Source organism: Tympanuchus pallidicinctus, unplaced genomic scaffold (assembly GCF_026119805.1).
Source record: "Tympanuchus pallidicinctus isolate F22 unplaced genomic scaffold, pur_lepc_1.0 scaffold13, whole genome shotgun sequence".
NCBI lineage: Eukaryota > Metazoa > Chordata > Aves > Galliformes > Phasianidae > Tympanuchus > Tympanuchus pallidicinctus.
Genome location: NW_026294648.1, coordinates 5,039,508 through 5,066,936, shown reverse-complemented (window position 1 = coordinate 5,066,936; position 27,429 = coordinate 5,039,508). Strand labels below are relative to the sequence as shown.

General features: G+C 42.4%; 1 protein-coding gene across 9 annotated transcripts; it reads right to left on the bottom strand.

The window, feature by feature from the left end:
* Positions 1-698: 698 nt before the first annotated feature.
* Positions 699-27,429, bottom strand: LOC128076138 (phosphatidylinositol-binding clathrin assembly protein-like). Of its 9 annotated transcripts, none has more exons than XM_052673495.1 (21): positions 27,071-27,429; positions 20,172-20,314; positions 19,018-19,093; positions 18,219-18,321; positions 17,973-18,066; positions 17,759-17,870; positions 16,602-16,708; positions 15,976-16,023; positions 13,641-13,726; positions 12,345-12,468; positions 11,412-11,548; positions 11,032-11,135; positions 9,940-10,086; positions 9,485-9,544; positions 9,279-9,389; positions 7,509-7,640; positions 7,344-7,374; positions 6,721-6,841; positions 4,800-4,856; positions 4,361-4,471; positions 699-3,831 (listed from the first exon to the last, which is right to left on the bottom strand). In XM_052673495.1, exons 1-21 carry the CDS (start codon positions 27,198-27,200, stop codon positions 3,817-3,819), a joined length of 2,049 nt encoding a protein of 682 aa, XP_052529455.1. In that variant the 5' UTR covers positions 27,201-27,429; the 3' UTR covers positions 699-3,816. The 9 variants fall into 9 exon arrangements, with proteins under 9 accessions (XP_052529455.1, XP_052529456.1, XP_052529459.1 ...); XM_052673496.1 differs by having other exon boundaries at positions 4,361-4,468; XM_052673499.1 differs by having other exon boundaries at positions 7,509-7,604.

Here is a 27,429-nt window from a genome sequence, read left to right as displayed (position 1 = left end):
TCCTTAGAAAATGAAGCAACTCACGTACAGGAACAAGCTGTACAAAACATCTGAGAAAAGCCTCAACAGCCTGAATGAGAGTAGGTCCTTTGAAATAAATATCCAATAAAGGCACAAACCTGTTCTGGGGAAAAACATCACATAGAAAACAAGACCTACTAAGTAAACAGTGGAGGAGGTGAGGAGGAAGAAGCTATTCCAGCACCTGCTGCTCCATTACTCCCAAGAGAAATTCTGGACAGATGCCTGGGAAAGGATGAAGTGTGAGCGATGTGAGGGTGCACGTTTCAGACAGACCAAAGACCTGCTGGCACAACTCTCCTAACTGCAGAGGTTACTGCCATCTCTTTAAAGACCGCCTTACTGAGCAGTTCCTTTAATGTAAATATCAACGACAAATCAGGCACCTGCTGAGTAACAGCACGCTCTTCTCTCTTCATAGCTGCCAGCAGATGTACAAATGATCACACGTACAGTTTCCATTGCTCAAAAATATAATCTTTAAAATGGAAATAAAAGACCGAGACGCAGTGCCTTTAAATGTTGCCCTTATAATACAAACTGCCCAAAACACAAGTGTTCCTTTTTATATACAAATTAAGCACCGATCCACAGCGCTTACTATTCAAATTGCAACCCACCCCCCACCCCCCACGTCCCTGCCACAGAAAAAAAACTGATGTGGATACACCCTGTAGTCGATCTCGTAGTTGGGGGCTTTATTGTTAGTTTTTTCCTTCTCCATTAGCAATGTCTGCTTGCATTTTTCCCCTACACTCATTGCATCTCTATGTGCACAGAACTGAGATTTCTTTAGTAAATAATTTGTCTGAATTCAAAAAAAGTCAAAGTCTGTCACTTTGTGGAGGCAAAGTCGAACTAGACCTGAAGAGCATTAGAAAACGCGGCTATTTAAAAAGAGGTTCACTTGTCGAGTGCAAGAGGCCTAACGCCAACCTTCCCCAACAGCCCAGCCACCTTACTGTACACGCCATGGAACACAGCCCTCCTGCAGCACTGCTGAGTCCCGGCTGCCAGCCTCAAACCAACCGCTCAAGTACAGCGGCGCAAGGCACACAGCACACTGTGAAGCTTTCCTCCTGTTCTGCCACACATGGAGTGACCGCGGATAACAAGCATTCAGAGCGGGATTCTGAGCAACTTCTTCCAACTCCTTTGAGTTGGAAGACAAAAGGGAAAGAAAGTGACATTCATCTCCATCTCTCTTCCCAGTTTCACTCCGCAGAACTGCCCCCACCACTTGCGCCCGCCATCTCTTCTTCCCAAGGATAAAGCTGAGCTAACAGTTCTCACGTGCCCAGCATTGCAAACGAGACTAAAAGCGGAGCTTCGCAGGTCTGCAGGGGGCACTGTGCGGCCATCTCCCCTTTTCCAGTAGGAAGCTGCTCTCACATTGCTTTGCTACAAGGACACTAAAGAAATGCAGAGCAAAGCACAAGGCAGAGTAGCACTACAACTGCTGGCTGGTCTCATTAGTACCTCCTTTTGCAGCAAAGTCTGTCCATTCTGGATATTCCAAATGCTCTGCAACTGTTTCAGTTTTAAACAAACATACTGTTAGCAGATATTTATTTGCAGATTTGAATAACGGAACAGATCTTTACTTCAGCAACGCCGTATCAGAGGAGACCTCACAGTTCCTGGTGCTGGAAACTGCCTGGCTGCAGCACTCGCAGCTCCATCATTTCTTACTAGAAACGCTGCAACTCTGAACTCAAGACTGTTCCGTGCTGGATATATCCAAGGAAGTACCTATCTCCTAAAAAACAGCCTCCTCAGCACAGTGATCCCTTCTCAGTGGCATCTGTTCCTCATCACCCAGAGGGCAACTACAGGCATCGCAGAATTCACTGCCTTTAAACTGTACCATTGCTCAGCCCAAGAGAGCTGGAGGAAAGCTCTTCTGTAATTCAAACAGGCGTGGAACTGCAGCATACCAGGTTACGTCTGCCAGTAAGCTGGGCTGTTGTGTTTTCCTCTTCTGCCGTTGTTTTCATCTAATTATTTTTTAACTGTTTCACTTGACAAGTGTGTTTCTGTAGCATTTCTTCTGCGCTCCTGGGACATAATGAAGCATTCAAAAAGAAAGCTCATCTCCGCAACGTGAAAAGCACTGCTCTTCCAAGTTCTTCTGGAAAGGACAGACTGACAGGACTTCCAGGCCTATCTGCATTTATAGCAGGTCAGATTTCTGCAGTTCTGTTGTCAATTACACCCAGATTAACAGCACTGTACTCTCAAGGCCTACTTAGGGTATAGAAGCAGAAGACTGATGTTGTTTTGAAAACCCACCTTTCACATTGATCACTGGTAGCATTACAGTTGGCAGGAGAGGTTTTCCTTGCATTCTGCTCCCTATTCCGTTCAACCAATACTCGTCCATTTCCCTCCTCCCTTTTTGCAATATGCTATCACTTTGCATTGGACAACAAAAAAATACAAGGCAGCATTTTCATAGCCCACCTAAACTTTGGAGAAAGACTTAAATATGCAGGATGTGCCAGAAGCACAGACAACTGCCTCACCAGCAACAGCACACGTCAGGAATTATTTCACATACAAGGTATTCCTCTCAAGCCTCTATTTCTTAAGAAAGCATTTTTGTCTTGAAAATACTACAGAAGGAAAAGATTACCGCAGCATGAAAGAAAACCTTATTTACAAGTTTGCACATATTTACATATTTAAAAATCATTCCTTTTATTCTGGTTGCAAGTAGATTCTTGTTTCAGAAAAGGAGCACAAGCACTTCACCAGAGCAAGACTATTTCTGTAAAACTGCCAGTTCTGAAACACCAGCATTATGGCAAAGCTTGCTTTCTAAAAAAGTCTGTAAGCTCAAAGGGAAGGGTTTTTTAGTGGACGTCTTCTCCCACCGCCCTTTCAAATTGGATAGCTTACCTCTTCTGTAGCTAGCAACCAGAGCTCTGAGCTGCTCTCGTCTGCTGCTGCTTGGGGGATCTACGTTCACTGTAACAGGATCTACTCTCCCTTCAGCTGTGAAGGATGCCCTTTGTGGAGAAGACACTCAGTGAAAGTGCGCCTGCTGTCACCTGTTGGAGGCTGTCCGTGCTGTTGTGACACACTTGTATCCCTACCCTACGGCAGCCCTTGCCAGAGCCAGGCTCTTTCAACTAGCCGTGATTTCAACCAGCTGTGTAACACTGCCATCCCAGTGGTGCAATCACTTACTTGACTCTGCATTTCTGAATATGTAGAGATCTTGTTGATTCACAGCATTTAAAACTCACATTATAAAGGCTGTAGATTACCCTCAGCTATTCTGATGTCAGAGCTGTCTGATTTCATACAACATTGGCATTAGGATAACACAAATATTACTCTATCAGAGTATTTCTTTAAGTGTACAAAAAAGCTATTGCTCAGCTTTGAGTTGTGTCTTGGTTACAACAGCCACCTCATTTACGGAGAGAATAAAGAGTTAGCGTTTTCCATTCATTTCTTAACACAATTCACTGAAGAACCAGGTTGCAAAGCAATCGTGTAACCCTCTCAGCTCTGAAGAGAAGAATCCAGTTTGTGCCTTCCAAGTCAACCTTCAGCCTCTGAGAACACAGTTTCCTGCCAAGCAATCTTGAAATTGGTGACCAAGACCATTTCACACAGCAGTGACTGTTATAAACAAGAATCCCTAAAGCACGGCAATTCAAAACAACATTATGTCGCACAGGGGAGAAACAGTCACCCTGTTCAGGAATCCAGAAATCACAGAAAGATTTCTTCTTTCGTTTTACCAGTATTTGGTTCTTCTCACATCTTGCAGCTTTGGCGGCTCTACATGAACTGTATCTGTAAAACAGGGATTACGTGTTAATGCTGCTTACATAGCACATGGTTACTCACAGGTTCAGAATTCTACATCTGTTCACACGCCCAGTTACCTCCAAGCTGGGTTTTGTCCTGAAGAACATTAAGACCAACATATTTGAATGACAATTCCTTCAGCTTGAACAATCGCTCGTCCATCCCTTTTTACCTCCCCACCACATAGGCCTTCAGAGAGCTTTCCTCATTCCTCTACCCAGTAAGGCAAACCCATGTATCCAGCTAACATCCGAGGAAGTCTACGTGCCAATGCCATTCCCCTTTTCCTAATACTGACATGGTGAAAAGCTAACCACAACATTTCTGAATTTTACTTTCCTTCCCACACTTGCATGCTTTCACCCGCTGAATTTGCTTTCTGACCAGCAAAAGCTGACACTTCTGACTGAAGAACCCCTTGCTTTCAGATGCAGAAATACATCAAGGAACACTGGGTTGCTTTCATTCAGACTCAAGTTTCAGTGTGGCCTTTCATTTAAAAAGAACAGTTTACCTGTGTTCCAGAAACAGGTGCAAAAGGATTTGTCGGCCTTAGACCGGGCTGCGTATATATCACTGACTGGGGTGCCATCAAAGGAGCAGCTCCCATCTGAGAAGGGACCTGCTGGGAGACAAAAAGAAAGCAACAAACCCAAAAACCAGTTACACGAAAATTAAAACTGGTTCTAGAAGTGGTATCTTTTTGCATTGTAAACATAGTAGAAAATAAGCAGGGAGATGCAGACGCACATAGTAGAGCTTTTAAAAAAATCTTCCTGTCTAAGATTTAATACCACCTCTTGCAGGTGTGTGGTGACAAAACCATCTGCTTTCACGTACTATTAACTTGATGAAGTTATATGCAAGTCACAGTGCTGTTTGAGGAATGACTCCTGCCACAAACCCAGCAGACACTCAGGTTTTCAGGGACAGGAGACTGTCACAGTTCTTACCATTCCATAGACAGGCACTTGAGGCGTAGTCACTTGGTATGCAACTGGAGCAGGCACCTTCAATCAAGAAAATTGCAGTGTATATTAGATAAGTTCACGCCTACTAGTCAGGCATACAAAACATTTTTCAAGTAATTACTACAACCAGCATTCACAAGAAAGTGACTTACATGTCCAGGATAATGTACTCTGTTCTGGCACAGCAAAAGGAGTAAGGACAGAAAATTGTGCAAGGAGGTATTCAGATTGGATATTGTAACCAAGGGAGACGGATTCCAATCTAATACTGCAACTACCTATGCTCAACCCACTGATTTAAGATGGGGATGAGGAAGCTCAAGGGCAGTATACCATCAGTAGCATCCTACTTTCCCTGACGAGATCTCCAGCAAAGGTAAAACTTATTATGTTCAGCCAGATTTTAATATACTGCAGCCAGGTGCTGCTCGCATACCACATTTCTGATGTCAGCAACACACTGCAAAATATTTGATAAAAAAAATGACAAGCGTCTCAAGCTGGCAGTCAGTTTTATGAGGTTATGTACGTAGACATGGTGACGTGTGCCCTTCATATTGCTCTGTCTCAACTGGTAGAGGTAATGATCTTACTAAGGGAATGCTGGGTGTTGTTTTATGAAGGAGTATGAACACTACGCGTGAATTGGAGAGTTACTATGAATGCCACAGGCCAAGCTGCAATGCCTGGACCTCTCCAGTACTTGGGCACTGATTTTAAAGCTGTTCATAGCCAAGTTAGTTCTTTGCACCGGGAATGGTTGAAATTCCAAGCCAATGGGTGAGGAGATGCCTGGCACAGGGCACTCAACCATCTAAGAAAAGCATCTCATGTGACAATGCAAAACAAACAAAAAAATCAACTGAAACCCACAGTGAGCCACATCAACTGAGGTTTCATCCTTCTATCAAAAACAGAAACACAACAGGCACTTTTAACATGAGATGTTCCAGAATGTGAAGAAAGGATGAAAAGATCTGGCACGAGACTTCTGAGATGGTAAGTACTGCAATCCTCTAACTAGAACATTTGGGTTTCATTTCAGTCCAGTGCTGTCTATTAAGCTGCTTAAATTTTCAGTGAGCGTACTTGTATAAGCTGAAGGAAAAAGGCATCACAGGCAAATCTACTCCAATTGGAAGCACTAAATCAGATGGCTGTCCGAAACTCATTGTAAGTTCTGCAACTACTGTAGTTATAAGCAACTGGGAGGAACAATTTATTTCCCTCCAAGGCAGCTATATTTCAAAAGAAGTTTGCACTTGTATGAATACAGTGGAATGGAAGACACCTGGCAAGTGACTGAAAAGCCAGCTGCCTACAGACAGCCCTCCAAGAAGTGGAAGTCCTTCACAGAAGCAACTCCTTTAGAGTTATTGTGTGTTGTGCGACTCTGTATTTGTGCGTTGTGTTGGAAAAGTGATGACACTGCTGTTAAGCATGATTACAAGCCTGAAGTGCTGCTTGAAACAATAATTAAGTTGCCCTGCAGGGGTGCAATATCATTTCAAATAATACAACTAAAACGCAGCACAAACCAGAAGTAATACTGTTCTTCTTCTACTCCTGAAACAAGTTCTTTGGATTCTTAAAAGGTGCACATGTACGTGCTCAAGTCTCTCAATCGTACCTTGACGTTGTTGTTTTGAGATCAACTCAGCTCATAAAGAACTCACAAACGGTTCAAGGTCTCAAGTGCGAGGATTCCCAACCCTGCTCCAAAGTCTTTAACAGGGAAAGAAATACACTGCAACACACTTTCTTGAGTTTGGGAAGTGGCCCTGCGTGCAGTTTTGCCCCCCACTCCTGTCCAAGGCAGGTTTTGCTATTATTTTCCAACTGATTCATGCAGTGCAGAAACATTTCCTGGAACAAAGAGCAATTCCAGCAGTACAGCAGTTACCATATGTGGCAGCGTGGGTAAGGGAGTAGGGTTCCATGTGGTCGATGTGCTCGTTTTTGCTTGCCAGTTTGTTCCACCAGTAAGTTTTTTCTCTGCAGGCTGGGTCCACTGCATATCAGACCTGAAAGGAAACTGTGGTATTAGTTTTCAGACAGAGCCAGAGAGAACAACAAGAACAACGATGTCACAGAACACAGGAAAACACATCTTAAGTCAGGCAGGCATTTGAAATCTATGGGTAGTAAAAAAAAACTAAAGGATTTAATTCTCTCCTTACATTTCTCTGCTGCAGCAAGTAGGAAGTCCAAGGGTTCTGTTTTGGGTTAAAAGCTCCCTACCATTTCACCATACGGTGCAATAGCTCACAAGAATTTGACTTAACCACAAGATCTTTTGTAGTGACTCAAAAACACTTCCAAGCACAGCAGCTAAAAGATGAAATGAACTCAAATGTTAAGGCCGATTGTTACGGTGACTGACTACAGACTCACTCTTCCAACACTATTCTTGGTAGCAGATTACTCTGAACTGAGACTGTTGTCATCAATGTCAGTGCTGTGAAACTGTGCTACTGCCTACTAAGGAGTCGTGTAGGAGTATCCTAAATAGACAGACACACTTACTTTTTGGATGGAGTTCCTCCAAAGCCAAGACCTGGGAGGGTGGGAAAAACATAGATATGTAAGTCCCAGGTATTTTTATTTATCTATTTATTTTACTTGTGAGAAGAAAAATCATTTGCTTGTTTGATTTTGTTACTAAAAACAAGTGAAAAGCTTCATGCTTACTTCCCACTAGATTAGCGAGAGAAGAATCAAGGTCATTTGCCAGAATTTTTCCACTTGGCTGGTTGGCTGAGGTGGCTCTTTGACTTGGCGGTGGTACTGTGGGTTGCAAAACATCATCTAGATATTTAATAGCTAAAAAAAAAGAACAAAAAACCAGCTCTTAACAAAGGTGACACTGAACTTAATAAAATAGTCTATCCTAAGCTAGAAAGGCAGAGAACCCTAAGCAACATTAAGTATTTCTTACATACCGAGGCAAAACATGCTGGAAGCACTAAGGGGTAAGCAGAAGCATCATTTCACTTTCATTTCTTAAGGAATGCTGTTTGCCTATCTGGTAAAGTCTTCAGTTATGCTTCAGCAGTAACTGACAGAATTTCTAAATTAAGCAAACCCTCCTAAAAGAACCTCAAGAACAAAGTCACCCAAGACAGTTTCAAGGCATTCTTGGAACCGCCAGCAGTAATTTCATGGTACTGCTGGCATCTGGAACGTTCACAAGAGTTCCTACATGTTTATAAGGACTTTAAGAGAAAACAGCCCCAAGAAAAGAGATCAGAACTTAAGTTATTCCAAAAGCAAAGCATACCCACAACTACTCTTGCATTCTTTTAGGTGCAGTGCCTCCCAGTGAAGCTCAAGGGAACTCACTGTCACGTGTTAATAATATTAACATCGAAGTCAGGAGCACTGAAACAGAGTAATGTAAGCTTACCCATTAAGAGACATCCACGGGGCCAACGTTTGTCCCCCCAAAAAGAAAGAGGAAACAATCAGTAGGCAGAAGGAAACAAGTCAGAGCTAAATTTAAATAACTAATTAAACTGATGGCTTGTTATCAACTTACAAATGTATTAAGTCATTAAGTTATTAACTTCCACACCACAAGAGCAATTCTACTAACAGATTTGAAGGGTAGGCCTGGGTGAACCTAATGAGGTTCAACACAGCAATGTTGAAGATTTTGCACTTGGGCCGGAGTAATTCCAGGCATTTATATAGACTGGAAGGAGCTCCTTGAAAGCAGCCCTGCAGAGAAGGACCTGAGGGTCCTGATGGATGAAAAACTGAACATGAGCCAGCAGTGTGCATTGCAGTTTGGAAAGCAAATGGGATCCTGGGCTCCACCAGAAGACGAGTGGCCAGCAGGGACAGGGAGGTGATTTTGTCCCTCCCTACTCTGCTCTTGTGAGGCCCCATCTGGAGCCCCGTGTCCAGGTCTGGAGCCCCAGAACAGGAAAGACAGAGAGCTGTTGGAAACAGTCCACAGGAGAGCCACAAAGATGATCAGGGGACTGGAGGACCTCCTCTACAAGGACAGGCTGAGGGAGCTGGGCTTGTTCAGCCTAGAGAAAAGAAGGCTGTGGGGTGACCTCACTGCAGCCTTTCAGTACCTAAAGGGAGCCTACGAACAAGAAGGGAACAATCCTCTTTGAAAGAGTAGATAACAGCAGGACAACGGGAAATGGTTTCAAGTTGAGGGAGGGGAGATTTAGGCTGGATGTCAGGGGGAAGTTCTTTACAGAGAGAGTGGTGAGGTGCTGGAACAGCTGCCCAGAGAGGCTGTGGATGCCCCGTCCCTAAAGGTGTTCAAAGGCCAGGTTGGATGGGGCCCTGGGCAGCCTGGTCTAGTATTAAATGTGGAGGTTGGTGGCCCTGCCTGTGGCAGGGGGGTTGGAGATTCATGATCCTTGAGGTCCCTTCCAACCTGGGCCATTCTCTAATTCTGTGTGCCTGCAGGGTGCAAACTAATTGTAAGACAGTTTTTACCACTTGCAGTCCTGTACTGCGGTGCTGTAGATTTTCCTCCAAAAACAGCATCAAAGTCCACATTGATTGCTGAAGGGGTGGCACTTGGAGGAGCTGAATGAAGAGGGAAACCTAAAAAAAAAATACAGGGGAATCAGGTACACCCATGAAACAACATCACTCTTTTCAGCAAAAACAAAGTCAAAAAAATAAAGAGATCAAATTACCATCAACAGACAGAGGATGATACACAGAGGTATAGGTAGGTTTACGGCCACTGAAGTCATCTTGGCAAAAAGAAAAAACAAAGCAAAGATCAGCTTAAGAGAGAAAACGGAAGAAAGTGCTCTAAACTTTAGGTCTGCAGTTAAAATTTAAGAACTGCTGGCAAGTTCCAGCAGTGAAAGTAACTTGCCCTCCCCACTACAAAAGTAAAACCAAGTTGCAGTTTGCAAAGTCAACAAAATTTTCAGCTAAAAGACAGTTTTCAATGGTCTAGGTTGGGGAAACTGAACTTGAGAAATACATGTTTAAGGAACCACATTTACTACTGGAACTAATGCACCACTTTCATGTGTTAAGAACAGATTGGTCCCAACAACACAAAGACAGCACCACCCAGTTTACTAGTAGCATTATCTCCACTTGCAAAGAAATGAGATGCTTTGGTTTTGATTTTTACCACTAAATAGTTCCACTGTGTGTCTGGAAGACAAGCTAGCACTGATGAAAGGGGCAGTAGATTTTACAGCTTCTTCAACTGGCTTCATGTCAAAGATGTCCAGATGAGGTGGAGACTCAACACAACCATTTGAGGACGAGAAAGGACCTTGCAGATGCAGAAGTAAAGGAAAGAATACAGAGTACACAGACAGGGAAGAACGACAGGACAGATGACTGCATGTGAGATGTTCTACACAAAGCCAAACTGTAGACCTGCCACACAGTGGCCTGTCAAGAGATAGGAATTCTGACTTTTGGATAAAATCATTCACCGCCTTCTTCATTTAGGGAAAATAATTTCATTATTGCCACAGGGAGGGGAGGGGAAAAAAGACAGTTACCTACTAAGAAAAAAAAGCAGCCATTACATCTTTGGCTTCATAAATCTAGCATTTTAATATGGAACTACTAAGCATCGATTCTGCCTATTGAAATACGAACCCCTCACTTCCTTGTTTCAGTGTTTAAGGCATTTGACATCTCTCCTGACAAATCTTTAGAACAAGCAGGGCTATAATGAGTGCTGTGCCCAAGAAACAGTCAACTCATTTCAACAATGAATTCACAGTTGTTATTCTGGGCAGGCTGCAGGCATGGCCTTTGCTGGGGACACAGGTTCAGTACCTATACCACAGAAAGTGTTGGTTGGCAGTTTTTATTCTTTCCCTCAGAAATTGCGCCCAAAATACAAAGACTGCTTTGTGGTTTGTCAGAGGATGAAGCACTGAAGTACAGGTACGTTTATGACCACTGAAGTCATCTTGGTGGAAAAAACAAACAAACAAAGATCAGAATAAGGGAGAAGATGGAAGAAAGTACTCTAAAAATTAGGTCTGCAGTTGCAATTTAAAAATTTTCAGAACTTTCAGATTAGCTGCTCTGTACTCTGACAGGCTCCAAGATATCTGGATGCAAAAAAATTCTGTCTCCTAAGCCCCAATTATTTCACTGTGAACTCAATTCAACTATGAACTCATTGGAGTTACTCCTATATTCTAAGGAATCACCCATCAAACCAAAGTAATCACCCAGTCAAACTAAATAAGCTTACCTCCCCAAGCACTGCCTGCTGACGTTGCTGTAGCTGCAGTACCCTGTACAGTTGGAACAAACACAGGCTGAAGATCAAAAAGATCACTGGAAAGGTTGGGCATGCTGAAAAGAAAGAAAGAGACACAATATGTCTTGTATTCTTGAGTTACACACAAATTCACAGTGATATCTCAGTTGTTTCTTGTTCACCAGGAGCTAGCCACAAATAACAGTACAAAACAATATATTTTCTTTTAAAGTATTTCTTAGCAAGTGATACCAAAAACCCCATCAATGCTCCAAGAAAGTAGGAAGTTACCCTCAAGAAGTACTTAAAATTGTGAGCTGCCAGACCAGCCCAGCATTCAGGCTTACTTCAGAAAACAGAATCTCTCTCACCTATTTGTTGTGGGTGCCGATACTGAAAAGAGGTCAACAGCTGCAGTGGTATTCACACTTTTTCCTGATAAGGTGCTTGGGGATGCTGATGTGGAAGTAGAATTTGATACTACAGAAATCTCTCTTAATCGCTGCTCCTGAAAGTCCAGATATACAGTTTGGAGTTCAGTGTTATTACTTTGTTTGCCCTTCAGACCCTTTCAAAAAAAATAGTTCAACTATGTTCCTTAAATTAAAAAAAAAAAAAAGACTCAAAATCATCTTTTCCACAAAATCAAGGAAACAGAAAGCTGATTTCAGGTTTGTTTTAACGTAGCCACAAAAGGCTTCACAAAAACCATCCTGAAAGCCTCAAGTCTCACCTTGGCATCTAGAGCAACGTATATGAGGCTCCCTCCCTTCCAAAAGATGCATTTCTCTGCTGCCAGGATCCCTTAGAGCTCAAATCAAATCACCAGAAACCTAAACTGATGTGTGTCTGAACACCTACCTATGAGGTGTTACTCGTCTTTTTTATACAATTAGTTTTAGGTCACATCCCTCGGTTACAGCTGGATCGCACCTCCCTTGGTTACAGCTCACTGCATTTACACACAACGTGTCAAATCACAGTTTCCTAGCACATTCCTCAAGTAAAAGAAACTCAGTCAGTTTGTAAGTTTCTCACCCAACCCAAATGCGTTTCCTATTAATCCATTTAACTTGTCAGTGACAGCAGCTACAACTTCTGTTATAACAGAAACAGCACAGGGGAGACATCTGATAGAACTCCCAAAGGAAAAGGAAAAAAAAAAAAATCACAAAATAACCAACCAAAACAGCTGCATCACAATACCAGCCAAGATTTTTTGGTGAAGCAGCTCAACAGTGAGTAGCAAGGGACACTAAGATTATACATGTATACATATACAGACATGTGCATATATAGAATACCTTAAGAGCTTGCAGTCTAGCTTGTTCCTCCTCCAACGCCTGCTGCTTCTCTTTCTCATCCATCCTGCTCAATGACATCCCAGTGTTGGCAAGCGTGGAAACAGCACAGGACAGAGCACTAGCCCTAAAAAACAGCAGGAAGTTTTTATTAACCAAAATCAGCCAGGCACAGATCTCATAGTTTAAGCATTAAGTGTTAGTTGTGCTACTCCCCCTGCCACCGCAGCCTTCTCTTACCTTGCTCTTTGGTACAGAATAATAGCATTATTGAAGATGGAGAAGACCTTCAACATCATCAAGTCCAACCACAACCCTCACCTACCCAGCCTCATCACGTGCCACACATGTGACAGGAACACACAGGATTACTCCCCAGGTTTCTGTGGTAGGAACTGTCAAGTAGTGAACATACCAGTTTTCTATTCATATTAGCATCATGTTGATTAGACTTCAGTTCTGCTCCACTGAAGTGGCAGAGGCACAGAAAGCTTGCATGGGAGGGGGGAGGGGGGGCCCACAGTAGGACAGAGCAAGAAGCAACACACCAAAGTTATTCCCAATACTGCACGCTTTAGTGGAATACTGCCATGGAAAATCATCAGATACTTTAAAAAAAAAAAAAAGAAAAAAAGAAATCTGAGGCATAAGACAGGTACTCAGGAATGCACTTTACACTGATACCTTCCTTCATCAGAGTCTGCCCACATATTTAAGGGGGTTCCCCCTTAGATGTATGCATATATTGGTGTACGCCCAAACCAAACCTTTTGCCCTTCAATCAAAACACATTCATACACACCAGTACTCTCCCTCTTCTCCTGACAGAAATAATTCCTGTCAGCACAAAGTATCAAAGCTCATTTGGCAGCTCTGAGACTGAAGAACTTTCATAGGCAGGTTAAAGCATTCATGACTGAAGAAGTAAATAACTGGCAACGAAGATGAACACCAGCCTAACAGCAGAAAGCCTTGAACTCCAAATACCATGCAAGTCTTATGAGCCAGAGGATTCAAACAAAGAAAAAAGTGCAAGGAATAATACACAATGTCTCTGCTCAGTGGTTTATTACAATACAGCAAGATACCTGTCAGACAAAAGCACACATCTAAGGAGCAAGTGCAGTGGAGCTCTCAGACTATTACTCACCAGATACAACATTTATACTGTCTGGGAAGATAGAGCTGGAAGCCAATAAAATTCAAGAGGAGAACCTCAATGACTGAATCCTAAAACTTCTTAGGATGATGACAACAAATCTTAAGTAGAGGCACAGGTGCCATTCATTTGGTGCTCACCTGCTGGCAGCAGAGACTTCTTTTGTTTTCTTCCCCTCCAGAGAAGCCAAATGCTGCTCCAGTGCTTCAAGCAAGCTGCTGGGTGCCTGAAATTAGAGTATTTGTGAAGCTCTACTTTTAGACAAGGACTTCTTGTTTAGTACACAGATGAGTTTTCCCATCAACTAAGAACCAACGTGATCACTTCAGTGACAGCACCTTGATGTCATTCATCCTGCACAACTGTGTTCCACCTAGCCAGCTGTGGTTCTTGGCTCCCATCAGGAACACTTGACAACAGGGAGTGAAGTTCGATTACAAAAAAGCAATCAAATTCAGCCTTATCCCAACAATACATTCTCAGGCAGAAGCATCTATTCGGCACAAGATGATACAATAACCCAACCCAATTTCACCCAAATCTTTGGCATACAAAACATAAGAAACTAGAGTGAAAGATCACTTCAAATTAAGCTGCAGAAACTCTCCCCTCCATTCCCTCCCCCCCCCCAGAACAGTGTCACCTAGGAGAAGACTGCAAACATTCAATGCTCTTCTTTGATTTAAAAAATTCTAAAAGCAGACTTAACTCCATTTAAATCCAGCAGAAAGCCAGGCATTAGTACGTCACACTGAACACAAGGTGAAAGCTTAGGAAATGCAAACATAACGTAAGGAACTCCCGAAGATGTCTGAGAACACAGCAACGACATGCTAAAACCTACCTGCATGGAAAAATACTTTTTTTTTTTTTTTTTTTTTTTTAACTCTCTAACTCATCCCTCTCCTCAACCATAAAATCCAGTACCTTTCTACACACTTGCTCATTGTTGCAGATATTCAACACAGGTTTTGTTTTTAAATTCATTTGAGCAAACAGAATTTAGTTTTATGGCAGAAAAGATGCTGGAGCTAAAACAGATATTATGACCTGAATAAGTCTGCTTTTCCTGACTCAGACTCACTTCTCCTAACCAAAGCCATGTCAGACTGACATCCCAAACAGACGTAAGAGACTGAATTGCATTTATAAAGAATACAGTCCCAGCTACAAACAGAAAGGAAGCAACAACATAATGAAACAGGACATCTACTAAGGACAGTGATTTTCTCTTTACATAAATTGGCAGAAATTGAATCAGAATCAAGGAAGGAAACAAAAAGTTACACAGCAGCAGTAGTAAAAATTTCTCAGGAGAAATTAATTGCTCTCAGGAACAGCTTAGACAGACACCAAAATATGGACATCCACACAAGAAATCTAAGTACTTTGAACAAACAAACAGGTAAATGAGTGACCAGACTATGAACAAAAGGCTATCATTACAAGCTGTCATCCATCATCCTGTCTGAACTCGCTGGTGCTGCAAACACAGCAAAAACTGATGTTTTTTTTTTCAAAGTCCAAAACTAAGAAATGTCAGGGAATTGTTTTGAGTTGGCACAAGGCCGATGTAGAATTACTCAACCTAATTAAATGTCATGAAATTTAGTATGGAGTGGAATTGGACTGATTCACTGACGATGGCACTGAAGTTGCCAAAATACACAAGATGCTGATACCACCACCACATTTCAGAGAGCTGCCTAAGAATTGTGCTTGCAATAAAATAACTGAGCTATTAAGAAAAAAAAAAAGTGTTCCAGCTGTAACTGTGAAAAGTTGTGCTCATAAAAATTTTAGAAATAAAGAGCAAAATTAAATTTCCTGTCCTCAGTAAATCAGAAAAAAGCCTCATGATTTGAAGACTTCTGTAACTCCTTGGTTAATGTGCAAGTGAGTGCACACAAACCCAGCATGCAAGCCCCTGTCATCTCTGAAGTATCACCTCACACTTCAGTGTTCTCATTAGGGAACACAGGCCAGCTGCACATACTGTACTCGTCAGAGGTAAGCTGCTAAGATCAAACATCACAAAACATCACACTGCTGTGTTCATTCATTTCTTGCCCTCACTCTGCTGGCTACGGTCACATTTTTTTTTTTCCTACTGCAAAGGGCGTCAAGTTCTTTGCAAGGGAAACACGAGTTGCGAGGAGCAAGTATGAGAGATGTGTACATGTGGCAAGATGCCTGTGCCTTAGAAGCCAATTAATCCTTTGTCATGAGACAAAAAGCAGAACTTCCAAAAAAAAAAAAAACCAAACAAAAAACACCTTTATCACTTTAAACAATCCAAAAATAAAAGCTGCAAAGTTAAGTACCAAGTACACATGATCCAAGGGAAAAGTGCACACCTGCATTTCCTGTATAGGTGTATGGAATAGAATACATCCAAGGTGATTGTTATGGTACATACCAGTCATAAGAAACGTGGAGGACAAAATAATTGAATGATATCAGCACGATACGTACACTGACCTGAGTAAGATCTGGAATGTCCCCCTGATCGATTCCAACTTGCTGGGTTTACAAAAGAGGAAAAAAATAAAGTATGTTATGCTTTACACAGTGGCAATGGAAATAAAAACTGAGGTCTGAATGTTTTATAGAAGCTAACAGACTAAAATGGGCATTAATCACCTTCTGAATTAGTATGAGTTCAGTGAAAAACACGTCTCAGAAATCTGAAGCACGTTGCTTTGCATCTAAAAGCAAAGCCAAGCCTTTATCCAGCCATTTTTTCCATACAGAAAATCTACTTGGAGCACTAGAAATATCTGCATTGCTTACTGGAACTACTTCTCCACTTCGAGCAGTTACAGCAAAGAACAGCAGTGTAAATACACTAACAGTTCATTCTGGACCATTCATCAAATTTATAACAGCACTTCAGAAAGCTGTTACTACATTGTTTGGCTAATGAAAAAGATGCCTGACAATCTCACTTCACATTACTCAGAGTAACTGGAGTTTAAAATGCACTATCTGGGGAATTGCTCTCTGTACAGCAAAGGTGACGTTACAAAATTATGAATACAGACTGCTGTTGTAGTACAGTAGCTTGGAATTCATCTTTTCATAGGCATCAAATTATTTACCTCTGCTACTTTGAGGAATTCTGACAATTTAGTCATTCTGGATAGGAATTTCTTGTACATATCCAAGCCTTCTTTACACTGGTTCTTCTTCATATCAAAATATTTTTCTGAGGATGCAAATAAAAACACTTTTGTAAGCTAACACCACCCCAGGCAAAACTGGCACCATTATATATTACTATATTATTATATTACTGATACGAGCTTCAGGGATAGAGTAGACAGTGGTAACTCAAAGCTATTCAAGTTTCCACGCTGACATGAATACTTGTCACTGCTACAGTAAAGCACTCAGCAGAGAGAGGAGCCATCTGCGAGATTCAGCGTCTCAGAATATAACACAAAGCTTGACAAAATGGATGCAAACACATGCAATTATTGAATTAGACAGTTCAGGTAACATTCTAAGGAAATCACCTTACTACCTGAAAACGATATTCTTGTCTATATTCTTGTCTACATATTCTTCTACATATTTAGACCCAATATTAATATGTTTTGTTGTTTTTAAGTCAGCCTAACATCCAAAACACATCAAAATGACCACTAATGTGATTCGTGCACTGAACTGATCTGCGAAAATAAAAAGACCCAGCAACCACAGCCTTCACTTTTTCTTATTTTGCTCCATATATCTGCAGATATCTCAATGAGAAAAAAAATACAGCAGACTAACAAAACAAACTGATCAGGTAATGTTTCACTCAGAAATTTGTTTGAATAGTCATTATTAGGCTTTCCCAATTGCTGGTCACTCTTGAGCAAAAAAACCACATGCCACATATGAAGCTTGTGTAGACTCAAATACCAGCTAGAAGCAAATAGGCAAGCTATAAAGAAAGTGTGGGAAATCTTAAGTCAGTTGTGCTGCGTGTGCACGTTCAAGAACATTCAACACTCCAGGCCTGCTAACTGTAACAGGCCAACAGTGCCTTTGTTTTTTCCCCTCACAGTCAGCCTCTGACTTCAATCTATGTTTCAGGTCGTAATCTTCAGGTAAAAGCATGTATTTAAGCACGTGCCAGTTGTGGTTAACACAACTTTTGCTGTTAACAACTACACTAAACAATTTACTAGCTATTATAGTCAGAAGTTGTCCTTTATTTTGCTCAACAACTTGCGTGAAAGAACGAAAGCTAAGAAGAATTGTCACATACCTAAAAGATTAATAATCCCCTCATTGTATGCTGCAAAAAGTCTAATGGAATCTTTGAAGAGGAGCATAAAGGCAGCATTAATGACACCATTTGTTAGTTCATTTGGATTTGCCTGTGTAGAAAGCAACAAGAAAGTAAATCAGTACTTAATAAAATAATACAACTTACTTCAAAATGAGAGACCGTTACTCAAAACTGAGCCTAGAGTACTTACATCAAAATCAAGGAGTGCATCATGCTGGTTCTGTATGATTGGAAGAGTTTTTAGGAGCTTTTCAGCATTCATGGTTCTCATTACTCCATCTATCCTACAGGTTAAAAGACATGTTTACAGGTCACCAAGAAACCTCAGCAATATTATGCTGTTTCCACACTATTAGATTACTTCAAAGGGTCAAAAGGAATACCATCACGATAAGCTCAAGAATAACCAGAATAAACAAGCAGTAAAATCTCTTACCCTCTTTTCATTTTGGTGAAGTCAACTGCTACAAGTCTGTATGAAAGTGCTTTTTCATTCAAGTATCTGCTATACCGCCTAATGAAGGTAGACATATCATAGCCTAAAAGTTAAGTGTTTGCAGGTTAGATATTTTGAATGATGCAGTTTCCTCCAAGTTCTTTTCAAGAACTACTCTCCTACATTTCACATTGACTTGCTGGAGAGCAGCGCTTCACAGACTTATTCCAGGGCTTTGAGATTCACCATTTTCCTCTTTGACATGTAGAGTTACAGCTTCTTCCCAGCTTGCTAAGGTTAGGAATGCATTCCTTGCAATTATGACAATAAGTGCCCACAACACCAAGAAGTAGGCAAAAACCAAGCAGCTCTCATTACAACATTCTAATCTGAAATCGGATTGAAAACATACTCCTAGTAGAGCATTGAGGCCTCTGGTAATTTATCTCACCAGCCATGCAGCACATTCCATGCACCTTAACAGTTCACGTTTACTTCTCAGATACTGAAGTGCAATCAAAGTTTAAAGAGACCAGTGTGCTGATATTCGTCAGGTCTACTCTACATAGTACAAGCTTATTTCAAACTTGCAGCTCTGTAAGGATGATACACACATTACAGGCAAACTTCAGCACTCAGTTAACTCAATTTCACCTTCTTAGGATACACGCTTGGTCAGATATTTTTGGTGCTTCACACAATACAAATCATAATACTCTCACCTCAATGTCACTTGTCCCCCAGAGTACACCAACACAGGTACCAATCACAGAGCAAAAAAGCAATCAAGGATCCTTACCCTGCATGGCACTTTTGTCCAGGTAGTTGTTTAAATTGAACAATGTGTTTCGAGATGCAAGATACTGGATAAAGCGCTGTTGGTGGAAAAAAAAGTGGAGTCAAATTTTTGTTGCAACAGTCAAAGCATCCAGGCAGAAAACTACAATTCATAATTGATTCTCGTAACCTCCAACAACAGATACTAGATCAAGAGTCAGAAAACCTTGAAACTACTGATCAGCAACATTTCTAACATACAAAATAGCAGATTTGGTAAAAGCATGACTTAGAAGAAAAAGACATGGCTGCCCAGGCAGGAGGGGAGTGGGCTGCGTTAACGTCATAGGTTTACAACAGCCAAGCTAGAAAATGCAAAGTGAGAGCTCCACCTAAGTTATGAGTTCCCACACTTTACTCCCGTTGTACAAGTCAGAGACAGGTTTCTTCCCTTAAGTAACAACATAATTTATAATAATGCTACTAGAACTGTGGTAAAGAGCAGCACTCGGTATAATTCAGATTTACAACATACTGATCAGAATAAAGAACATTTAAGTTCTGAAAAATAATAGCTAGCTCAGCAAATAATAGAAGAGTAAGAAACAAAACATTTAGACAGCAAGGCATTTTAAACGTTTTTCTTTCAAGTTGCCCATACACAACTCCAACAACTGCAGCTTCTGTGCTTTTTAGCTTCCTGACCCATGTTTGAGTCCATAAACGATCACAATCATCGGGGACTCAGGACTTCTGGGGCTAGTGACACCTCTGATCTGAACCCCAGATGCACCTATTCAAAGGTAAGGAAGTTTCAGTACACACATAAAAATACAGCTCTTCTCTGCTGTAAAATATTACATGAAAAAAATAGATACCAATTGCTAACCCAGGACTCTTAGCTTCAATTTTTCTTATAGTTCAACATTGGATTTTATTGTTTCTTTTTTTTTTTTTTTCCTTCACATTTCAGCATGCAGGTATCAACTGTATTAGAAGAAGGGAGCAAAATACACACAGTGATTTACAGCATTCAGTTTAGCTTTGTAGTTGCAATAAGTAGTGCCTTCCAAGCAGTGAATTTCACTTCAGATTATCTCCTAATTTCAACCTACTACCTGTTGAAATATAAAAACCACCATTAAAGAGGCCTTTACAGAACTAATTACATCTTACCTCATTTCCATACATCATGAGGTGGTGTGTTGTAATTAGAGCTTTGAACACTACAACCCAGCTACTGTTTGCAGTTCTCTCAAAGAGCGTGTCTGCCAGCTGTGGAATATTCACATTCATTTCATTTGTGCACTGTATGAGATCTACATTTAAGAAGGAAATAAAACACAACACAGCATTGCAATGAGTTATGCACTCCAAGAAGATCACCAGGTTTTGTAGTTTTACACAGAGAATTCATACTGTAAGTTTTATCTTCAGTTCTTCCTTTAAGAAATAATTGAACTATTTTACATCTCCAGCTCAAACTCACTCCATTTTGGCAAAAGACATGAATGTGAATTTAAAAGCATTTTGACTGTTTTAAGGAGTCCCAATATCACAAAAAACCCTTGCTCCTGCAGATACGCTGTGCCCAAATTGCCGTTCAAAAGCCAGTGCAGACACAGAAATCACACAGAATCACAGAATTGTAGGGGTTGGAAGGGACCTCCAGAGATCATCGAGTCCAACCCCCTGCCAAAGCAGGTTCCCTACAGCAGGTCGCACAGGTAGGCATCCAGGCAGGTCTTGAACATCTCCAGACCTCCCTGGCAGCCTGTTCCAGTGCTCCGTCACCCTCACTGTAAAGAAGTTCTTGTGCACATTGGTGCAGAACTTCCTATGCTGCAGTTTCCAGCCGTTTCCCCTTGTCCTGTCTCCACTCACCACTGAAAACAGTCTGGCCTCGCCATTCTGCCCCCCACACCTTAGATATTTATAGACCTGGATCAGGTCCCCTCTCAGTCTCCTTTTCTCAAGGCTGAATAGACCCAGTTCACTCAGCCTTTCCTCATAGGAGAGATGCTCCAGGCCCTTCACCATCTTTGTGGCCCTCCGCTGGACTCTTTCCAAGAGATCCTTGTCTCATCAAATTCATCAATTCATCAAATTCATCAAATCATTCCATCCAAACAAAACTGAGAAGCTGAGGAGTGGGAAAGCAGAGACACCTCCTGAGATCAAGCAGCAAGCATTCGAGAACTTTGATCTTAGCCTGAGAACTGACTCACCTGGCAGCCAGATGCTGCAAACCTGAACTAAGCCTCTTTTCTGTGAGATTTCAGAGGACGAATCGGCCCACACCCATCTTTCCATACAGTTAAATTGACCCAATCACCAACGTGCTGAGCATATTGTGGGGGATCACAGCAGGTCTCAAGCAGTTTGTGTCAAAGACTGATCATAAACTCAATAGTTAAACGTTTACTAGGAAGAACAGAGAGCTTCAGATCTCTGCCTGAGTACCAGAACAAAACCAGAGCACGCTCCAGCGAACACCTGGGGAGAAAGGTACTGCTGAGAAGGAAGCAAGAATGTTCTAACCCCCCCTCAGGACATACACATTTCATTTAATTCCCTGTGAGCTAGCTTGGTCTCAGGTGTGATCAAAGCACAGCTCAATGACTGGGCAAGGCCAGTACTACAAACACCTCATTTGAAAACCTCCTCTGCAGCCTCTTACTGAAGGCAAGTCCCTGAGCAGGCTGCTGGCTGTGGATCAGCATTACTGCTCATGTGGTCCTTCTGTGCAAGTGCTTGAAGGCCAGCACCCAGGTACTAACAGTGAGGTGTCAACACAGCCAGCTTCTGAAGTCTATCTTCAGCTATTTAAACGTTTCTACCTATTCACGTGCACAGAATATATTACAGATGTACCCTGACTACAAATCTGTTTAAGGATCACCAACATTCACTTTGAGTCAATTAATAACAAGATAACTTGGAAAGTGAAGAATTTTAGAGAGCCTTCTGCTTCAGTAAGGTACAGAAAACATTAACTGCTTACTGATTCCACTTTGATGTCAGAAGTTTCAAAATAGGTAGAAAACATTCAAGTCGGGTGAAAGTTTTCATTCCACCTATAAGCGACACACAAACACTGAAATAACTATACAAAAAGAAGAGCTCTAAGAAGAAGTTTGAAACAAGCTTCACATCAAAACCTTATTGTTAAGTATTAAAAGACGCCCCTGTCCAATTCTCAAACAGCAGGTCATTCGGTAGACACTTCAACTTTTGGCTGTGTCATCCTCAGACACAGTGTCAAATTTAAAAACATTTTTAGGATTTTGGTAAGCTCAAACAATCCACAGACAGTTACTGCTCCACGTAACAAAACAAGTTCCCATTCCAAGATTTATACACAGGAAGAAAGTCAATTTTAACTCCAAAGCTTCCTCTCTTGAACAACCTTGTTATAATGTTTCTAAGTAATTATCTCAAAGCACAATGAGGTAAGTAAGTCTTCTTGAATCCACGTTGTTTATAAGCAAGTATTATTAAGACTGTCGCTTGCTTTATCACAGCACGTTTTATATAACTGAAGGGTCTGCAACCAGCAGAGAAGTGCTGCAGAACTCTTATGAGTTGTAAGCTGAGAATAGGAATTACAAACAAACCCAACAAACAAACCCACAGACTATGCTGAGCAGTGTCTGTAACATTACCAACAGGTGCCAATTAAGGAAGTTCCATTAAACGTTGAGGTCCATGACCACATAGAGAGCCTAATGAAAACAGCATTCCTGCACAAAGCTCTCCTTCACAAAACAAGTCAATTTTACTATTCAGTATCTCCACTGAAGAGACTGCTTATCAAATAACAAGCAGGACTTGAAGGAAAGATGTAGGTTAAAAAACAACTTTTGATCTCCAAGACAGAAACAGCAGACAGACAGATCATATCATTCATATTTTACTGGAGAGATTTTGGCCCCACCTGCAAGTCTTGTCTTCCTTCAGACAAAGTCTACCAGCAGATGTTCCAGTAAAGCCTTCTATGAACACCTGGGAGATTTCTTGCATGCTTCAGATCGACAGCAAACACATGCTTAGAGGTGTTACTCTATCAAGATATGATGGAATTCTACTGTTAGCAACTATACCAAATGCTCTAACTGATCAACTCTCCCTAAACTATTCATTCATTTAAAAAAAATAAAAAAGGGAAACAAACCAGGGCTTATTCCATTGTAACGGTTTATGGTGATAAAAAGCCAGCCTGGTGTCAACCTTCAGAAGGGAGCCAATGCCCTCTGCTTTCTGAGAAGGCTAGAAGTACTTTTCTGTCAAATGACAACACAGCAAATGTTGAAAAAGCCCACGTGCATTCGGGAAGCTCGCGCCACTGGATTCCACACTACTTCACATGATTGAGAAATGCAGGTCCAGTATTCTGTGCAAGAGCTAGTGAGGTTTTCCAGGATGACCAACTTGCTTCTTGGAGATGTGAGCCCAACCACTTTAGGAATTCTGCATATGAAGTGCTACTCATAGCCTGATCCAAGCTGTGCTTGAGGTTATGGGACCTGAGCAAGAATTGAACAGAGTTCAGAAGTATGTTAACACAGAAAAAAAAATTAAAGTCACCTGGCTTTAAAGCAGAAGAGGATTTCTGTACAGGATTTCAAGCAGCCTGAAAGAGCTGTGGAAATCTTACTGCCTAGAAGAGTACAAAGGCCATCTCCCCCGCAGCCCATCTGAAATACTGGCACATCATCTCCAAAGCCACACAGGTCTCCAGAGCAGCATGCACGGATTTGCCATCAGCCCTTCAGAAACTCCTCAGTCCAGCATTGACAAAAACCTGGTATTTTGCAACTTCCAAGCAAGGAAGTCACCATTTCCTTAGTTCAGGAATACTCCTTTCAAGACAACTGTCAATACAGAAGTTGAGACAACTACAACTGCTCAATATCCCCCTAATTTTTCTCTTCTGTCACAGGACAGAAGCCGCTCTATGAATAGCAGAGAGAAGATTAGAGACCAATTTTCTTAACCCTGGAGTCTTAAAAAATAAATAAACAAAACGCATTTACTTTTTGGAAGTTGCTTGTAAAACAAAACAAAATAAACCCTTAGGCAGAGTTTCTCAATGCAGCCTGTAAGGTTTTGTTTTAAAAAGCCTTAAGCAATTGCCACATTAAATGTGCACAGACAGAAAGATACCAACATCAGCTGTGTTCTGGGCCTTTTTTCTTCAGGTCAAATTGAAATTCAGGGACTAGATGACCCTTAAAGGTCCTTTCTAACTCAAGTGATTCTATGATTAAAGACAGACACCCTCCTGCCTGGGGGAGCATTTGAGATCGTTTCTTCATGTTCTATCTCAACACACGTATCTCTGACCAGCAGCTGCCAGCAGTAAGGCTGGCAGACAGAAAACAGCCCAGAACTGCAACAGTCAGCACGTGACATGATGGGCAAAACATGAATCCGCAATGGCTCAGTGGAGACCTGAGCTTTCACCTGAAGCGAACAGGTGAACAGCCTAGTTTTGTTACATAACGCAGTTTTGAAGTAACTGAATTACCACTTCTAAGAATATTTCTAAGCCTGCATGCATACAGTAGTTATAAGTTTATATGAACATCAACTGCTTCCCCCCCACGTGTCAGTTAAGTGGGCTGTATACAAGTTATAAGGAGAGAAATAACTCCAGTTTTACTGAGTGCTCAGTTGCACGTTTAATGCAGCATTTCTTCAGAGGTTTGTTTTCTAAACTTTGGGCTACACCCAAGTGCATCACAGCTAACAGCTCGGCTACAACTTTTTCTTTTTTGAAGTAGCCTTCCCATAGTTACCCAGGAAGAGATGTCACCAAAGGAGCAGCTCCCCCCATTCCACTGCAATACTAACCTTAGAAGACTGCATGGCACAGCAAGAGAACCAACATACTAGGGAAGGGGAGACAAGACTCTCAAGCACTCCACTGAGGAAAATGAAGAAACATCACATAATGTTTTATTTTATCCTAAAATATTACAAAATACTACAGAAATAGATCTGCTGACTTATTTAGGACACTGTGACCTACTTTAAGAGAAAAAAAACACACATATGAAATATTCTCATTGACACTTAGGTTTCTTCTCTTTAAGAAGAATGCAACTTTACTACCCAGCAACAAGCAGATAGAACTCAAGCCTCCCAATAATCCCAGTCGACACGCCGTGTGCAGAACGCCTTCCCACTCATACCATGCTGTAACGTTCAAGCTCTCTTTGCCAAGGGAATTGGGCAACAAGAGGAATTTTAAGAATTAATCTGAATGGAATCTGGAGACAGGTACTGCTCCAGATCCTCGACACAACTGTCAACTCTCAAAACACGTTTTTTAAGCAGCAACTACAGTAACACCAGATGGAGCAGCGTTTTTAATGACACACAAGTAGGGACACTAAGGAACAAGCAGCAGTGCTTTGCATTAAACCCAGGCTATGTTTTATTTCAAGTTTTACTTAACTTGGGAAGTACTTGCACTGTAGCTTTGAAACTATATTGTGTGACAGATCACAGTATTTGAACTTGTATTAAAGGCAGACAGATGAGATACAACTAAGTTTTGCTTACAGATGGACAAGAAAAATTATCAGGAAATGCCACGCAAAGTCTTGTGAATGTTAGAAATGAAGCAACCCAGTGTGCTCAGTGAAGGTGGGAGAATGGCATTTATTTTATTTTTTAACTCCTTTTGCAGAGGTACTTCTGGTACCACATTTCTCATCTTTTTTGTTCATCTCTTAGAGCCCCTCCATTTCAAGATATACTGTTAGCACAACAAGCTTTTTCTTAATTTCAAACAAAAATGATAGAAAACAAGTTACATCAAAACACAGAACTTGTGGCACAGGAGGACCTTCAGGAGAATGACAGCTCTGAACAGACTTGTATCAAGAGACATTCAGAAGAATGTCACAGCACAAGTTTATGCTGTTCTCACGTTACACAGTCCTTCCACCTGTCCATTTGCTTATTCTGTGAGGGTAACTTCCAGTAAACGACATGATTTTCAACCAATGAATTCCATCTTTTAAGCTTCAGAAACTTTTAAACTATTGAGCAACCACTTCCTGGCTTCCTGCCATGATGCCATTTCTGACCTTAAGGGTTACCTCGCAAAACTGTTCTACCTCAGGCAGAAAACAAGATAAAGCGATGCTCCTATTCATTATACCGCTCATTATTCAGCTATGAGGCTTTCAATTTCAGCCTGGTAGCTGCAGTATTTACTTCCACAGCCGGCTTCCGCACATCCAGATCAATAAGAAATACATTTGCACCGGCTGTAACTATGTGACCCACATCCAGAGCTCTCAAACAAAAAGTCTGTTTCAACAGACGCACGCCACAGCAGAGCCAAACCGCCTCCAAACTGCAACAGCCCGAACAGCACTCTCCTTAGCACCATCACCCGACAGTCCCACCTGCACCCGTGCCTCGGAGGTGAGCTGTGCGCAGCTCCACGTCCCCTCCCCGGTGTGAGCGCACACGGCGCACAGCTCACCGCGCTTCACGCAGCCGCTGCACGCTACGAAGTCGGAAGCGTTCAGCACAGGTTTGAGCAGTTAAAGACCAACTAAAATCGAAACAAAGCAACAACTCCGATGATTCTGTAGATACCGGAGGCAGCTTCCTGCACTTCGTGGCACCCGAGTTGTTTTAGCACTCAATTTACGCGTACGAGCAGCAGCAGAGCAGTCTCGTTTTGGAGAGACGCGTTGGATCCACCTTCTCCCAACCCCTCACCTCACTCCAAGCCTTTTAGCAAAGCCCAAAGAACACCGCGACAAGCCACTACGAACGGCCGCACCCCCCCGGATGCGCAGAGAAGAAAACCGAGACCCGAAGCTCCCGGCAGCGATGCCGCACGCCAGCCCCCCGCTCAGCACGGCGGTGCCTACAGGCGCTGCTCCGGCGGGCACGGCGCTCCCGGTTCGCCCGTTTCCGCGGGCGGTACAAAGCTCGCTCGTTCCACGTGGAAGCCGCTCCGGCAGCGCAGCGCAGCCCGGCCCAACAGCTCGCCCGGCGCCCCTCGGAGCCCCGCCCGCCCCAGGCCTCGGGAGGGCCGTACTCACAGTCCAGGTGCTTCTTCTTGGGGCCCATCACCTCGTGGGTCGTGGCCTTGCAGACGGCTTTGGCCACGGCCGAGCCGGTGACGCTGTGCTGCGCCGCCGTGATGCGGTCGGTGATCGACTGCCCCGACATCGCGGCGAGGCCGGGTGGCGGGAGCGGCTCCCCGGGGAAGGGCGGCGGGGAGGAGTCCTCGGAGCGCCGCAGCCGAGGGCAGGACGGGAGCGGGGGCGGTCCGCGGTGAGGCCGTCCGTCCGTCGCTGCAGACCGCGTCCCGGAGGAAAGCGGCCGGCTCCGCCGTGCCTCCCGCCGCGGGCTGCGCCGAGGCTTTCCCTTTCACATTTCCACTCCCAGACAAAATGGC

Coding starts and splice junctions, on each gene's coding strand:
- LOC128076138 (XM_052673495.1), bottom strand. CDS start 27,200: ATGTCGGGGCAGTCGATCACCGACCGCATCACGGCGGCGCAGCACAGC. Junction 12,469..13,640: donor GAAGTCTCTGCTGCCAGCAG/GTGAGCACCAAA, acceptor GCTGTTTTTTAG/GGCTAGTGCTCTGTCCTGTG. Junction 11,136..11,411: donor TCGGCACCCACAACAAATAG/GTGAGAGAGATT, acceptor CTTTCTTTTCAG/CATGCCCAACCTTTCCAGTG.